The sequence below is a fragment of the Empidonax traillii genome, unplaced genomic scaffold (assembly GCF_003031625.1).
Source record: "Empidonax traillii isolate 1590-97213 ecotype Southwest subspecies unplaced genomic scaffold, ASM303162v1 scaffold427:size767076, whole genome shotgun sequence".
NCBI lineage: Eukaryota > Metazoa > Chordata > Aves > Passeriformes > Tyrannidae > Empidonax > Empidonax traillii.
This window is the reverse complement of record NW_020955620.1, coordinates 326881-345022: the sequence shown is the minus strand read 5'-3', so window position 1 is coordinate 345022 and position 18142 is coordinate 326881. Positions and strand designations below refer to the sequence as shown.

At 38.4% G+C, this 18142-nt stretch overlaps 1 protein-coding gene across 3 annotated transcripts in view; it reads right to left on the bottom strand.

Moving 5' to 3' along the window:
* PPP3CA (protein phosphatase 3 catalytic subunit alpha) overlaps positions 1-18142 on the bottom strand; it is a 182273-nt gene that overhangs the window by 33697 nt on the left and 130434 nt on the right. For all 3 annotated transcript variants that reach the window (XM_027894442.1, XM_027894443.1, XM_027894444.1), the window contains exons 4-6: positions 10959-11070; positions 9535-9680; positions 7455-7594 (exon numbers count right to left, since the gene is read on the bottom strand). In XM_027894442.1, coding sequence (XP_027750243.1) covers positions 7455-7594; positions 9535-9680; positions 10959-11070 — 398 coding nt within the window. The remainder of the gene's footprint in view (positions 1-7454; positions 7595-9534; positions 9681-10958; positions 11071-18142) is intronic.

The following is an 18142-nucleotide window of genomic DNA, read 5'->3' as shown; positions in this document are numbered from 1 at the left end:
AGCAATCATTCAAGCGACTGCTTTATATTTCGTGACCTCTCAACTGGGTGGGAGGCTGGCACCCCTGTAAGGTTGCAGGTGGGCTCATCCACATCCCTGCGGCCCAGTGACCCTCCATCTGAAAAGCACTGCTGAATTTAATGTCAGTCACTGGCAAGGACGCAGTAAGGTACTGGCATGGTTCTTGCTTCTAGTTTAAAGAGCTTGCATTTGAAACATTAAACCTGGGGAGAAACCAAGTGTTATCACCTTCTTTCACTACCTGACTTGACTTCCAGTACTAGAGATGCCTGTACATCAGCAGCAAGTGAAGCTGGTCAGGGAAAAGAATTTGAGCTGTGATTCACTTGCGTCCCTGTATCTGATGTAAGCCTGACTAGTTCCAAGTGCCCTAGCTCCGAAGCAACGTGATGGAGAGACAGACTGGCATGGGTGGAGAATTGGGCTTCCTTCTGAGTGCAGCCTGCCCCAGAGCAATGTCTGACCTAAAACTGGGACCAGGACATAGATTTCCCTGGATCTGAGGCCCAGGATGTGACATGTAAACATTACAGTTCTTTCTCCACACTGCTGGGCAAGTCAGATAACAACAATCAAAACTGCTCCTCAAAAAAAAAAAATCAAAACTGGTGTCAAAAGGTGTAAACCTTACATAAAAGCTCTGAAATGTCACCTGATGGCTGGAAAAAAAAGCAAAATATACCCTGTGGTAACATGCAGTCACCATAATTAATTTCTGCCATCAATTCATCTCTCTTCCAGTTCAAATAATAGAACACACAGAAGGGTTAAAAGAAGGAAGTACAAGGTGTTGGGCTATCTCCAGAGAATCCCAGAATCATTCGGGCTGGAAATGATCCTTAAGCTCAACTGTAAAGCCAGCATTGCCAAGTCCACCCCCAAACTGTGTCCCTAAGCAGCACATCTACATGTCCTCTAAATGGCTCCAGGGATGGTGACCCATCTACTTCCTGGGCAGCCTGTTCCAATGCTTGGCAACCCTTTCTGTGAAGAAATTTCTCCTAATACCCAACCTAAGCCTTCCCTGGTGCAACACGAAGCTGTTGCCTTCTGTGCTGGCTCTGCATCACAACAGGCTCACGTCGTGCCTGTAAGTAACACAAGCAGACTTACAGAGCCTCTGAATCTCCAAATGTAACTCATGGCGAGGTATTATGCTAAGAACAGTGCACATTATCAAAGACCCCGCAAGAGAAGACTGTTTTGCAGTACCTTAGGAGCGATATAGTCATACAGTAACACTGTTATACAAAATACCTTTATTAAAGGTGTCCTAAACATACTGAGCAAGATAATAAAAAAAATCAACTGTATATTATACAAAAAAACTGCTGTCCCAGGCCTGATTTCATGGACCACCTTCAGTGCCCACTTGCAATCAGTTAACAGCCTCACACTGAAGAAGATGAGAACTCACCAAGAAAAAAAAAAAGCAAACCCTAAAAACCCCCACCAATCTAATGCATCATCCTCCTTCAGATTTTCCGAGAGAAATGCTACTACTTGCTTCCAACCTTCCTGGGTATTTTGAAACTGAAATGTCATTTGCAGCTAGAGGCTACAAACTCAGTGGAATGCTATATTGCTGGTTTGGACTTGGGCCACCTGGCATATATCCTCAGATGCAGGTCTGGTATCTGGAATTGTCTGAAAAGATTACCATTATAAAATAATTTCAATTCCCAAATTACGTGGGGTATCATTTTGGCAACTGCAATGATCTCAAATGCTGACAGGCTGCCATTCAAAGCACTGGAAAATGAGAACTAATTTGCATATGTTTCTTTTCATAATTAATTGTGACTAAATGTAGACTTATGGTACATTTTGTTTAGAAATTTTTACATTAACTTCTGAAAACTAGGGTTTATAATGAAAAATCTGATAGACAGTTGATTATGTTCATTATCAGTGCAGCTGCTCAAAATGTCTAGGCTATTATTTTTTTCTCCCCAAAAGTATTCTTTTCACTCAGTGTTAAGTACTGCTTTTAAAGAAGATATAATGAAGAGGTAAAAAATGGTCTTAAATAGACATGATACGTTCTCTCCCTTTCAAGTACAACAGTGGTGGGTTTTTTTAATCCTCAGTTATCTTATTCTTCATAAGTTCATGAAAAATAGACTTCTACTAGCAGAATCTGGCTGATTCTACAGGGCCCACACCTAGAAAGGAAGAGATGCCACAAAGTCGTCCATGCAGATTGTTAAAAAAAAAAAAAACCGGCCTGTCATCGTTTGTTCTAACTGAATGAGATGGGATCTGCAACGTGCCAGCAGTCCTGTTACCCAGACCACTACAACACATGGGAAGTCTACCTGGATATTTTATTTTGAAAAAGGCAAAGCAACACACAGGCATTTTTCTTCATCTCCTTGCTGAAGTGGAGGCTGGGGAGAGTGAAGTTTCCACGATATGCAGCTATTACATATGCTAGCCATAGCTACCCGGATAGCACTTTCTTAATATCTCTTTGCTTTCTATTAAACTATATTCCTCAACACAAAAATACATGTTCTTCAAGTGAAAAGCAGGAAGTCCTGCAAAATGCCAACAAAATGGAGACTATGGCAAAAGTTAGCAGAAATAAACTTTAACAGAAATTACTTCTGCTTGGAAATTTTTTCCTTACCTTTCTAATGAAAATGACTGTCTTGTAATCAAATTCTCTACTAGTTTCTCTGAGCGCTACTCTTTGAGAAACACTCTTCTTCTTGTCCCTGCTTTGCAGAGCCCAGACTGTAATTCAGATGAGCCAGAAATAAAGCAGTTGGCCAAGAAGGAAAACAAACAAACAGAAATCCCCCACGCAACAGGCTTTTCCAGAGCGATCCAGCCTCCTGCCTTCATGTGTCATGCTGAATCATGGAAGATCGGTGACTCACGGAGAAAACAAAATATCCCTCTGCTAAGCTAGAGAGATGTTATTTGCCATCGAGTATGTAACTGTGATATTCCCTGCTTTGACATCCCTCTCTCATTAAAATGCCTCATGCATAGTTTACTAGTTCTGAGGTCTCTTTTGCATAATCACTGATCACTTCTACGCAGTTTTGGAAGAAAAGCAATACTTTGTTAATGTGAACCAAAATGGTAAATGTTTAATTGTTCTTCCACCAATTACCAGAAAAATTAGATGGAATTAATCTAATTCTTTTTCATATCCTTCATTGTTACAACGGAGGTGTAAACAGTTCTTTAAAGAGAGGACATTCAAATTCAATCCAAAAGCTTTTTTCAGATTACATGCACATATAAAAATAGGTTTTTGTCAAAGTCCATTGGCCTCACACTTGAGTTTCCAAATGCAAATGCTTTTGCTGCTGTGCCTTCTTAAGCAGCTCCCAGAACATCCCTTTCCACCTGCTTTTTCTTGCTAGTGCTGTGCTGTCTGTGGAGCTGCACTGGAAAGTAGAGCAGGGAACTGCATGGGATCAGAACATATAAACACGCATCTTTTTTGCAGAGTCATTCTTTTAAAACTGGATGTGTTCCCAGGTCCTGATGGAGCAATTCTACCAGTACATCTGGGCAGATAATGTGAAGGCAGCAAAAACCTTTTGGCCTGGGAGAAGGAAGAATGGAAAAGTGGGCAAAGGAATCTGTTTAAAATGCTGCTACTGAAAAAAAATAAATTCATACAACTGTGCCTTCCATCCTGAGCTAAAACACACTACAGTCTTCAAAAGCTTTCAGCAGACATTTCTCTAGTCTTTGCATACTCATAAACTTTACCTGAATGTCAGGCACACCACTGAAATAATGTGCTTGCAGGGTTAAAATTATTACTCTACCCCAGAATATCTGTAAGGCTGAGCCATTTCACAGTTATCCAGTGGCTAATTCACTGGCAAATGAAGTCCTTAGAGGAGTCTGCAGTGCTAGTCACTCTTGCCAATGCTAGCCATTTCTGCCTTTGGTTTTTTTGTTGCTTTGGAAAAATACAACAAAATAGTAAACAGCTTTATAAAGATCAAAGCTTTATAACCTTATATCGCTTAAGAACTGATATTCAACCCACTAAGAAAATCCTAGCTGCTGGAAGTACCATGCTTGTGCAAAACTTCTGAGGTCATCCACTGACTTGGGCCATGCTCACGCCATCTCATGCTCTTGTTAACAGTAATTAACCAAGTCTTAATCACATAAATGATCCCAGAAAGCGAGTGTTAAGCTTGCACACGTGCTTAGCCCTGATAGGAAGCCCTTCATATACTTTGCACAGGATAAGACACTGCTATTAAGTCAGGGGTACAACCAAACTCTCTCTGTTCTTCACCACATCTTAGACACAAGGGAAATAAAACAAGTTGGATGATAACAAATTTTCATGGATAGGACCATGCATGTTCATAATAACTTTGTCCAAATGTGACCAAAGAACGTTTTAATTCTTCATACATACAGTAAATCTTATGGAAATGACAACATTCCCCATCCTTGTATGGCTTAGAAAAGGGAGAATTTTCCCCACACCTCAACAAAGGCCTAAACCTGCTTAGTGACTGTCTCTCCATAACTCAGTATTATTTTCAGAGAGAAAAAAATACCGGCTGACCTCCTGAAGCTTTCTGATCACTGAAAGAAGCCACTCTCAAGATGATAAATAGCAGTTTATCTTGCCAAGTCAAATACCATAGGATCATACAATCATTAAGGTTGGAAAAGACCTCCAAGATCATCAAGTCCAACCTTTGACGAATCACCATTTTGTCAACTATACCACAGCACTAAGTGCCATGTCCAGTTGTTTCTTGAATACGTCCAGGGATGGTGACTCCACCACCTCCCTGAGCAGCCATTCCAATGCCTGACCACCCTTTCAGTGAAGAAATTATTCCTGATGTTCAACCTGTTTTTTAAAGAAATGCCTGAGAGTTACTGTACCCTTTTATGCACTGAAGAATAAACAAAGTCATCCTATTAACAGACATTCTTGAGGGAGGACTGCATAAGTCAGTCCTTCCTTTACAAGTTGAGCTGCCTGTTTAGGGAAATTAGTTCCTTTTCTCTGTAAGTAACTAGAAAAGGCAAGGAAAATTAAGACACTTTATACTGATGGACAACCTTTTTGCCAGGTATTATCATTAGGTAAGCAATTAGTCATCTTCCAGAGCAACTAGGCACTTCTTTTAAAAAGAATGCTTGCCTTTATATAATTTCAGATAATGTGACTTGAAGCTAGTTGTCTGCTTGAATCATTAAGCAGTTATATGACCCTCACACATGACCTGACAATTAGGTGTCTTCTAAATATTTCTTCTCCTAAAACATGCACTTTTCTGAATATGAGTCGGGACACAGCCTAGGTCTGATATATTTTCTGGGGGAAACTGATAAATATTTTAAGGAAATTTTATGATAATTGTATGAAGCAGACCTCTGAAAAAAATCTAAAAGAGGTTCCACTAAATACACAGCTCTGTATTTAAGCACAAGGCATGTTTGCCAGGATTTTCACAAGGGGAAATCACTATTACTCTCTTTGCACAGTGCCTGGGAGTCCCACGCACACTCCAATTATCTGGTGCTGCTGAGAGGAAGAGGAATGATTCTATCCCTCAGTCATAAGCCCATTTCTGCACAGATCGATTGTTTGCAAGAGTTTGACACTCCCGTTCATAATGAGCCCAAACACATCTATCGAGCACCTTCCAGACGTTATCGATCGGGAGGCGGCAGTGTGACCTGCCCACAAAAGGTGGGTGCTGGCAGCCCAGGCTGCAGAGCAAACTGCTTCGTTCTCAGCCTGTCCCCACACTGCAGCAATTACAGCTCCATGAAAGAACGAGGAAAACTCATTTCTAAACATCAAACCATCTATTCCCTTCCTGCTAACCTTACCGACAAGGAGGCTGATTCTAGCGGCTCTGTCACCCGGTTACTGCTAGAAGCCATTGACTTACTTTTCACATGTTACTAAGCAGTCATAGGTCAGCTATGTTCAAGGTGAGATTTTTTTTTTCCAACTAAAAGAGCTGGATTCCTCCCCTCTGCCGAGTTTGTTGAGAAAACTTAGACTTGGGTGTTGCTAGCATGGGCTGAAGCAGAACTTCTTCCCTTCAAAAAGTTTAACAACCTCTTAGCATTTCAATAGCATCTTCACATTTCTCCTGAACAAAAATTATGTTTTTAATTAAGATTTCACTGAATACATTGCTCATTTTGCCATTTAATCTCCTCCCCTGCTACTTCTGCTACTCTGGTGTCTTTGTATGTTCTTCTTAACTACCATAACAAAAAAACCCAACAAAACAAACAAAAAAGGAACTCAAATCCCTCAAAATCCCTATATTGTCAGAGGAAGGTACAATGTAATCACCACCACTGCTCATGAGGTAACATGGGCTGATCCTATGACAAAGAGAGAATGGAAGCAATGCTTGAGAAGTTCTTAATGACCAGCTCAAGCACACCCACAGGGATGTCTTCTGCCTGGTGCCCACAGGACTTGGCCTACAAACCCACCTGCCCACCACTGGAAATGTAGAAAGGCAGCAGTCAGCACCCAGGCAGAACCAGGAAACAGGAACTACTTGTGGCTTGCTTTGGTCTCCATGTGCATTGCAAAAGAGGAGACAGTGGGACATTCCTCAGCACCCAAGGAAATCCTCTCCTGTGTTGTACAGGAGAGAGTCTTCTGACTCATTACAGAGTGAGACAAAAAACTCCCATAATTAAAGAACAATTATGGTTAAGAAACAGAGAAGAAATCTTCCTTGAAATAGTCACAAACTAATCCACAAATTTGCTTTAGATGTCTTTCTATCCCCATTACCATTACTTTTTTCCAGGAATGTTCTCACAGCTATATTTTACTAACAAAAATCAATAGAAAGCAATAATTTCAAAGATGAATTATAACTTGGCATCTTTGCATTTAAATCCATACATGTTTCTTCAAGAATGTTACAGGCACTTGTCTGTATTTCATCTTTTAGTAAGTCCCATTTAACAATGCTATTCAAATCCTGAATTTCTTGGAAAGAATTACTCCCAAGCATAAACAAAAGTTTCATCAAACTGAGAGGAAAAAAAAAAAAAGTACCTGTGAGGGAGAGATCACAATTTTTACTTACCCTGTTGAACAATAGGTAATCTGTTCTCCAGTGCTGGCATCTTTCATTTGAAATTAAGTTCTAATTTTCAAACTAGAAATGCAGTTATGTACCCCTTTTTAGAAGTGACACATTAATTATCCAACTTACAAGAACAGAATAAGCAAAATACAAGACTTTGGGGAATAAAATTAGGTCATTTCGTGTTTCCCAGCCGTAGCTTAAAGAAAGAGGTTCAATTAAAATGGATTTATCTGAAAGCAAGGCTAGCCAGCAGAAAAAAGGCCTAAGTAGTGCCACAAAGTTCAAGCAGATATTTATACTGCAAAAACAGAACAAGTTCACCTACAGAAATCTATTCAAAGTAGTAATCACCTGTAGAAGTACGAGCACCCCCTGACTGTGTTGTGAGTAAAGTGTTCCTGAGTCTTCTCATTTCCAAAGTCCTCCAATGGGTCTGACCACAGGATGTCACACATAGGTCCATATGCAGGTGGTTCCTTGAATCGATCTAACTAAGAAAAATAGGAGACAAAGAAATACTAACTTCTTTCAACTGTGTATCACAGAAACATTGAAGCAAAATTACTGTTTTTCACTCCATGGGCAGGCAAACAAATACCCAAAGCAACCTGGTTTTCAGCTTTAAAGGAATGGGTTTTGAATAGCAGTAAAACATTCCTTGCTAACACTGACAAAGAGGAGAAGGAACAGATATAATTTAAAATTAGGAGATACACATTCTACACAAATTTTTGTTTGCTTCCTCCCCCCCCCTTTTCTACTGGTTTTTGCAGGCAGTCCAGTGGACAAGGGAGAATATACTATTTGTGTATTGTGTGATTTTTTCAAACCTTATGGCACTCAATTTATGTAAGACATCTCAGGAAAAAAATTCAACAGCTACTTCAAAGCAAGTTCCCATTTTGATTTCTGTACCTTTTCACAAAAAAAGTTGTATTTAAATATCAAGCCACTATCTCTGCATTACAGCATCTTGCCATGACATTCTTGCTGGTCTCGTAGCCTAAACCCTAATTAAGCAGCTAAAACCTCCTTTCTGGCCTGACTGTATGTATTTAAGACTTCAAATCATATAGAATCACACTGCAAATAAGACTAAGTCTGGCAAAATCGGAAATAATAAAAATTAGTATTCTCCTGCAAGAACTCTTTAACACAAAACCACCACTTGTTATGTGCAAGAACTCTTCCGTATAAGAACACCCCTGTTAAGATGGATGTATGAATAAGGCTTGGAGTTGAAAACATTCTCTGCACTGACCAGGAAACATCAAGTAATGATTTAGCAGCATACCTAACAGACCTTCTCTCACTTCCAAAAAATTCCAAAGAGAAAAAAATGGTTTTATATGTTTAGCACTCAGTTAAGTTTTAATAAGAGACCTCTACAATTTTATTTTTGAGTTCTCATCTTGAAATAATCACAGCATATATACACTTCTAACTTATTTCAGCCCTCTCCAATTAATGCTTACGCAATTACAATTCATTTAAATTAAACAAAAATTCATAAATATGCAAACCCAATTTCTGCTGATTGCCAGAGATAAATAAACCTGCTGGGTTGGGTGAAGATGTTAATGAACCTAATCTAGAATCTGAGAGCTAAACACATTTACTCTGCCATTATGTTGCTGCAAAGCCAGCTAATTTTTAGGCAGTGAGTATTTCTATTTACTGAGATAGTGAACCTTTACCTCAGAAACGAAACTTTACATTCAGTAATTTTTTAAAGTGCAGTTAATATTTTAGGCTAATTGCATTTAAAGCAAAACATGTAATTACTGGCTCGAGTTTGTTTTTTGGTTTTTTTTAAACCCTATTAATTTCTTAGTAGATTACAAACTAACTTCAGACTACAAATTACCTTTTAGTAACTTTAAAGCTCAAAAGTATATATCTGTGTTTGCAAGTCTCAAACTGCAAACAAGAAACAAGATTTTTTTTTCCTGCGGGAATTACTAAAAATGAATAAATATCTCCTTTTAGAAATATCAACTGAAATCTCTTCTACAAAACATCTGAAAAAAAAATTAATCCTCGATCAACGCTAGATTATGTGAAGGAACTGTTTGACATTGTTCTCTGAACTTTCATGAAATTTCAGAGAAACTTCTCAGAACACAAGAGTACACACAAGCGTGCATTTACTAATCCTCACTCAGACAACTTGGTAGGCACTCACGTGCAGAACTATTAAAAATGTGGCAGGACCTATTAAGAATGAAGCTCTTGACTATTTTAGGCAAAATACGGATTACACTCATTGCAATCATACGATACCTCCTTGTTATATCTTTTAAGTATTTGAAGTTTTTCTAGAGGTATTTTTGTATCTCCTCCAAGAAAGTGCAGAGTTCCTAACAGGGCACAAGGAATCACTGGACAGTGTGCTTACATTGTGCTAATAGATAATACTGAAAAGACTTACTTTTCTGATGTCATCTAAGGTGTTGATCTCCGGAGACAAGCCACCGTGTACACACAGGAACTGTTGGTTCATCAGAGCAGCCAAGGGAAGGCAGTCAAAGGCATCCATGCAGGCATCATATACACGTTCTGAATATTTGATTTTACCTTTTAAAGATTAGGATGGTATCAGAAAGTGCCATTAACATTTAAGAAGAAAAAAGAATACACTTAATATCTCAATCTTGCTCTCACTACTCTATCTTGCACTGAGGAATGTACCCAATGTTTACTTCATACAAAAAACTGTGAGCAGTAAACAATTGTTACTCACCTCTGAAAAAAATTCTTCATATTTTGAGGTGAAATTAATAAAAATTCTGCCAAGTTTATTATAATTTTTCTAAACAACTGTAAACAAGCAACTTAATATACCATTATAGTCTGCCAGGAAATCTGTATAGTAAGCCTTGAAATGTCTGCTGAATGGTTATCATCTATTACATTATCACTCAATATACTCTCTGTGAAGTAGTCAGAACTTTAGCCCAGTACCTTATAATTAATTATCTACAGAAATGCCATTATGAAATGAATGAGGTGGTACACTGAAGCCGAAATGTTAATTTACCAATATGCATACTAAACTCAGTAAACCATGACGCCTTTAAGCCAATTAACATTTCCTTTATCCCCAATGTTAAAAAGGAAACAGACTTATAGCAATAGCTTTAGCTTACAGTGCCACAGGAAAAAAATAAAAGCTTCATTGTGCAGGTGAAGGTCTACATCTAATGAGCTTTTATGTGTTACTGCATCCTTTCTTGTAACACAGAAAGGAATTCATATAAAAAGAGCATACTGAAAAGTTTAAGCTAACTTAGAGGATAAATGTGAAAATGCCATACTTAAAGGAAAAAGAAAAAAAACCAAAATAAACCTCCTTGCATTTTTCTCCTGCTGCAGATGAGGCACAGTGAGGTGCCACCTCCTTCCCTAGTGATCAGAGATCTGTCCCAGAGGTGCCAGAGCTGGGTGCCAGCAGGTTTTGCTGCCAGGCTGCTGCGTGGGGCAGAAAACCCTCAGCAACAGCACAGTTTGCTGAGAGCACCAGGCCCAGACAGCCCCACAGCAGCCCCAGGACGCTTCCCAGATGAGGTTGACAAGTTGAAGTGTCTCGATACCTACAGCACCAGAGGAAACCCTGGAGTTTGTACTGATGGTCGGTCACTACCTGCTCTGTTGAGGGTCTGACCCCTTCCTTTCCACATCACTGGGAGACGACTGCCCTCTCAGGGAACACTGATTACAATTTAAAAGTAATGACAGTTAACTTGAAAAGTACATGAAAAATTATTCATGGTGAAGCAGTACCAAATACTCACAAAATAAGAAATTAAGTTGTTGAAAAAGGAGTTAAGAGGAAAAAGATTAAGGTAGACTTACATTCTTGCTTAAATGTGAAATACTCTGTTAAATGTCTACATTCATGATTCCCACGAAGTAAAAACAGTGTTTTTGGGTAAAGGATTTTCAAGGCCCACAAGTACAGCACACACTGTGAATCAGAAACAAGAAAGAAAAATAGAATTAATAATTAATAACCCAACAACTTATGTTCCCATCCACCACAAAAAATAGTAGGAAAAAAACTATTCTATGTGAAACATTTATTTTCAACCAATTAACTTTATTCTTCATACACTGCATGCAAGCATTTCTCTGCACTTCAACTTGGATTGGATGAAACTCGTATCGGTATATTCTGATAGTTTTACACTTTTGCCGAGTGTCACCTCCCTGGTCAGCCGTGCACTGCCTCTGGCAGCCCCAGCTCTCAAACAGCAACTGCCCTCCATCTCTAAAATGACGTGTGTGCTCTCCACCTGGAAGGTTAGGCAGAAACCTTCTGTGGAAACAATTTCACCGGAAGATCTGTGTTTCCTGGCCTAAGGAAAAGTTGCCTCGGAACAATTTAACCCACACTTCAGGAAATAGCTCAGCTTCCAGTATTACACAGTTTTTACATGAATGCTTGTTCATTTTTCACTTACCATTGTTCTGTACTTACAACTGGGGAAAAAAATCCACAAAGCTCTTGCATTATATGCAGTTACTACAAAGTTCCTACTTTAAATTTCTCTTTTTCTTAAGATTTCTATTTGATATGACATTTCTTCTAGACATGTTTTTAAAGATTAAAAAAAAGATGACTTAGAGAGGCTAAGCTCTGCTCAGACCTCTCTAAACCATCCAATTAAAACAGTTGTTTTGAAAACAAACCCACAGCTCCAAGAAAGCTGATGGAAATAAGACCCACTCATCCCATGAGATGAGCCCATCACCTGCAAGAACACTGTACAGACCACAAGGGCCTCTCAAAAACAGGAGCTAGGAGACTGAACAATTTTTCCTCCAACCTTTTCCATGAAATATTGCAGAAGAAATAAAATGTGTCAAAGGACCCCTACTTTCACTTACAACTACTTCCTAACACACCCCTCTGTTCTGTTTGGGAAAAAAAAAAATTATTTAACTTAATAATCAATACTGGAAATTCAGAAGGTACTCTCACCACAGTTTCAGCTTAGAACAAAATCAGCATTGTTGTCAGTGTAATGCCTCTAGATTATACAGCGTGAATTCCCTTCTACAATTCAGAGTGTCTTGAAAAACACAGTAATTACTTTAATCATCTCAACATGTAGATTTCAGCTCTCTTGTTTGTTACACAGTCCTCAACTTATAAAAACAAAAGAAAAGAAAAAAGGATGGAGCGTTTTTATGTTTGCACTCACACTATCCATAGATAATCATTTAGCAGCAGGGATTTTGTATTACTACTCTTTGTCTTGAATTTATTACATGTAAACATCTGAGCGCTCTGTCTGTTCTTTCTCTGTAATTTCTGTTTTACTCAGAGGGTCTACAGCTAGGGGGAAACAGCAAAAATACATTCATCCTCCTCCCAGCTCTTGTGCCTCCTAAGCGCCACTGCCACTGCTGTGAGATGTCAGAATGCCAGGTTGATCATGCTAATGTAATCCAGTGTGAAATTACGGTGTTAGGTCACAGGAATCATCTGCTCTGGTCCAGAAACATTCCAAAGTGTGTGCCTACAGGAATTCTTCTCTCCCTGCGTAATCTCCAGTAGACTTGGTTTTGAGGGTTTTGCTCCAATGAGGAAGGAAACCTGCACTTCTCCACACCACCAGAACAATTCTCTGTCTCTGATGGTGACTTGTTAATTCCTCCAGAAATTCACAGATCCTTCCACTTCTTTGACCTTACTGGTTGATGCAAAAATTTGATGTAAATGCTGTGAGACAGGAAGTTTAAAGTGACACCTCCATTCATGCAAAGAGAGTTCCAGCTTTTAAAGTTGCATCTAAGTTACCTTAGAGCTTCTAATCCTGCCAAAGCACCTTTAGAAAAGCACAATGATTAGTGATTAGACGAAGTGACATACAAAAAGAAAAGGCAGTTTACATTGCCCTCGTAACTAAGTTTTTCATTTTCATAAAGCCTTGGCAAGATTAAAACAAGCAGCAGGTACTTAAAATATCATCCAGATTTGGAAAGCAGGGAAATCAGGAAAGATGGATTTTTTTTCTTTCTGACTACCTCGTATGGGCAGATCTCTACATTTGCTTATCACAGACTTATTTTTTCTTTTATTTCTATGCTTCCTTTGAAGTACTCATGAAAACCAGACTGAGAAGATAACAGAGAATCAATACAGTCTAGAAAGTTCTGTTTCCCTGCCACTATTCAAACAATGTAAGCCCACCACTTACATTTTATGTGGTTTTCAGTAGTGCCATATCAAAGGCTTATTTTGTTTAAATAATTCCTTTAATTTTTCCCCTTTTCAGTAGTCCAGTGAACTAATGTTGTAATAGTAAACAAGAGCTAATTAGCAGATGGTTGGGTTTTTTTCCATGCAAACTAAACAGCAAATATGAGGGCAACAATTTTCATGGCTTTTCAACTTGCAGTCATACAACATACAAAAAATTTATGCCCAAATAACATATCATGAGTAAACATTCTGGTTTTAATTTTTTTCTACTCGTGATTTGCCTATCATAATTCTTACTGAGGATTTATGATAAATTGCCCTTGTCAAAAATCTGAGCTTATAGTCCTCAATTATTTGGTAATACTTCTTCCCAGCTGTAGAATTTTAAAATATCTTTTTTTATCCCCCCTTCAACTTTTTCAGTAAGAACATACCACACATCAGCTCTGCTGTAACTCAATGCAAAATGTACAGCAGGGACCTTGAGATCTGGACATCTGTAAGGTATTTCTGGCCTGTTTCTTTCCATTCTATCAAAACAATTATATTTAAAAAAAAAAAAAAAAGTTACATCTCTTAATGCCAGCCCTCAAACTGAATCCCTGCTTACTTGTTTAGTGTCTTGCAGCTGTTGAAATAGCAGATATGTTAAACTTGTAGCAAAGAGGTAATCTGTCCACCTCTCTGCTCCTACAGTCAAGCTGTTTTCCTGCTGAGGTTCTGGCAGCCTCAGCATCAGCAAAGAAAAGGTCTGTGCAGTTAAGCACTGTGTAAGCCAAAGGTGCATATTTTCAAAAAGGACTTTTAGCTTTGTGGTTTTGTATGGGAAACAAAAGATGAATTCTCCCTCCGAATGACTGACAGCATTGGGCATTCCCCCAAGAGATGAAATTAAGTGTGAATAAGGGTGAGGTAATTCGTATTTGAAAGGATAATTTGACCCACACATTGCTAAGGTCTCTACTGATGCTCTGTGACCTGTCTAACAGTACACTGGTATAGCTCCTTCCCTCTCTAAACATACACCTCCTCTAAACATGAAAATTGCATTACTTTAACTGCACTGAAATAGTGATATCATCACAGTACCAAATGCAGATGCAACTTCCTAAAATGAAGTAACTATCCCAATGGAAACCATGTACCTTTTTACACCCATAACTGCATTCATACTACTGGTGTGACTATTTAGTACAGCTATATTTCAGAGACAAATAAAGATACATTGCATCTGTAACAAGAATACTCACACAAGATGCAACTTACTGCCATTTCTGAAGTATTATCCCTTGAACACAGAGAAAGAAAATTCTGAACATTACTGAAAATTAAAAAAAAATGTATTATCTTCATTACAACCAGGGTTTTATTCTTTTTTTCCCCCACCTTTCAGAGCATTTCATCATGCTCTTTTCTTAACTGGGTTTTTCTGTGTTCTAAAACCGGTGCTCTTATACATACAGGTTGCATATTTAAAAATTAAAAAGGCTAATGCTGTAGAAATAAGCTTTGTGTGGAATGACAGTGAATTCATTCCTCATGATCAGGGTCTCAGCTGCTTCCAGAAGGTTCAAAAATTTCATTCTGATAATTCGACTTCTGCTTATTTTTTTTATAAACATCTGTTGAATATTCCCAAGCTCCTTGGGGCTCTTGTTTTGACCCATGCATGGTACTTTAGCACCTTCAGACTTCAATTATTGCATGACTCTCTCCTAGTTAGTCTCCTGGATGATTTTATTAGAAGTGATCACCTGCAAAACATTGCTACTCCACTTATACTATTTTCTAATGTTTAGACCACATTTCTCCCATTTCAGCCTTTAAAAGGACCTCAAAATATCCAAAAAGAAGGATCTCCTTTAAACCAAAAAGTGACTAGGAAATTCTTTTCCTTAAATGTTCCTCTAATTCTTATGGCTAGTACTTTCTAAACAGGTATCCAAGTGCCATCCTGTATTCTCTCCCTGCAGCCAAAAGGGGTTCTTGGCATGCTGGTAACTCACCCTGGGAACAGCTGGCACAGGACCAGGCAAGCTGCGAGGATGGCCCTGACGCACAGATGTTCCAGTCTGGGAATCTAATATGTATCAAAATAATCTGAATTTACTGAATTAGTGAGTATTCACAGTTCTGAGGAGCACTGCCATGTAAAAATATAAAATCTTACAAGATGGAAATTCTCGCTAAAGAGAATATTGGCTACTGGCATATAGAAGAAAAGGGCAACAAAATTTAGGATAATTAAAGTCCTAGAAATGTCTTTGCTCTGAGAGAAGTGAAAAACCTATTGACTTCTCCAGTGAACTATTCCTGACCAGCACAAAGTATTTTAAATTAAGCTATTTACTGGAAAACATTAACACACTAGGGCAATGGAGGAAACTGAAAGGTGTTTATTCTTCCAATGAAGTCCTAGGGAGTGCATGGCGATTTGAGAGATAATAAACATACAATTCCACCAGCATTAACTACACCTGCAGTTTACTAATATGAATTTATTTATATGTAATTCTTTTCTTGGGAGAGACCAGTTAATAATTTCTAACAGTTCACTGAGTTCAGAAGCATCTAAAGTACCAGATGCTTTTTTAATTGGTGAAAGGTCCACTGGTCAAATTCCAGACTCACGCCAAAGACCTCACTTTGTTCTTGCTGAAAATACCACAAAACTGTTTTCACCTTCTGGAATTTCAGTCTTTGCATTCAGGAAATGAAGATGTATCCATGTTTTGAACCCTAAAACATAACTCCAGTTTTGTACATTTTGAACATGGGTTTAGTTCTCCATTTCTTAACTTTGCTCTGTCAAAAATTATGACTATGTACCTTATGATAATCAATTGACATTTAAGCCTGTATATTCTTCTATGGGACTGAGAAAGAAAATAATTCCAACAGTTCATTTACACAGTGTTATTAATACATTACAATTGGTATTTACTCTAATTTTTCTAAGACTGATGAAAAACAGCCTCTCTGTATACTCCTCCTTAAACTGCACAGTATTTATGCCTGCCTTTCAAAAGAGAGCTTTCAGACTCAGGTAGGGATTAGTCATTCTTCCCTACAAGCTTTCCTGCACAACCACTTATGCTCTAACTATTATTTAGATTTAAAAATAGTCCTCTGTTTTGATCATTTAGGTCTCTACTCTGCATGACCATAAAACTTGTTTGAAAGTGAGAACTGAGGGTTTTCTACTCTGGAGTCAAACCCCTGGCAGAGTACAAGCAGAACAGGGAAATGTTATCAGTTATACAGCCAAGGAAACAAACACACCTTATCAGATTGCAGAATTTTGTTATTTTAAGTGAAGAAATGCCCAGGCTCTCACAAAAGATCAAATAGAAAAGCGAATGTATCTATGGGATGGAGATTCCATCAGTGCTGAGAAACTTCACCTCATTCTACCTACAATTTGACATTTTTTAATTTTGCCTATTGTAATTTCTTTATGAGTCTCATCCTGCGACCCCTTGCTTAGAACAAATTTCAAAAACACAAAACACACACCCCTCTTCAAGCAGTGAAGCTAACTCCAGTAAAAATGGAGCACACAAGGGCTGAGCCCTTGGATCAAAAGCTCCACAGGGCAAGGACTGACATTTCTGCTGAGTTCCTTATACAAACACTTTTCTTTCTCTCTGTATTATCAAGTGCCTTCCACCTACCTTATGCAATTTCTTCCTCTGTTCTTAATGATAATAGCTTGCATTATGTAGTACCTTTCATCCAGAAGAATCACAAATGCTTTGCAGCCCACAGAGAAGGATTATCTCGCCCACTATCAGAACTCAGCTAGGTCTAAGCTCAATGGTGTCGCTTTTACGCTACATATCACACAGTAATCAAGGGGAATTTTTTTAAAAGCTTACATTACTCGTGATTAGTACCTTGGACTAGCTATTTAATTCTTTTGGAAAGACCCCAGAACTGCGATAGTCTCATGTCTACATAGCAGAAAGGGGAGTCAACAGATTGACGGAAAAAAGATCACTTTGGTGTGGTAGAAATAAGCACTGAGACCAGGCTAGGGTTTTTTACCACTGTGACTTCTCCAGTACAAAGCACTGGCAAGAGCTGGTGCCTGATATATGTAGTCAGGTCTCCCTCTCCACAAAAAACACCCTTCCCCTCTAAATGCCAAGTTGCATTCTTCGCAATTTTCCTTTCCTTGTCACTACTTACTGTCCTGAGTTCATGCCTGAATGCACAGCTCTGCATCCAAATACGCTTATGAAACACAAACTTGCCTTTCCTTTCAAAGGCCTTTTTTAATCAAGGTGACAGGTGGGGAAAATCAGTTATGTGACCAAAAAAAATTAGTGATTTGAGAATCTTACATAAAAAAGAAATAATATAAGCGACAGCTGAGATATTTTTTCGGCACTGGCAGAAGCCAGTACTGCTTCCAGTGAAAAAGCTGAGTTCCAGACTGGAAAAACTGAATTCAAAATACTATTTGCTAAGTACATATGCACAGGTTGTTAAATGAAGAATTTTTAAGGGTTTATTCCCTATGCATGAGCTTTTTTCTTTGTTTTACATGGCTTGCCTTTGTCTTTAATTGGTAATAGCCCTAGAACAAATGTTGGTAGACTGTCAGACAAGCACTTTAGAGTTGAATCAAATCCAGTTGTTCTATTTGTTATATAGAAATGAAGAGAAAACTTTCTTCTTCCAGATACAACTTGACTCAGTTGAAGTCTACAGGAGATATGAATGAGGTTGTCACAACTGAAAAATGGTAGTTGAAGATTGAGTTGCACAGTGGTTTAAGTCTGTGAAGCTCCTCCTCCGATCTTTCCCAACCTTCCCCAAGTGA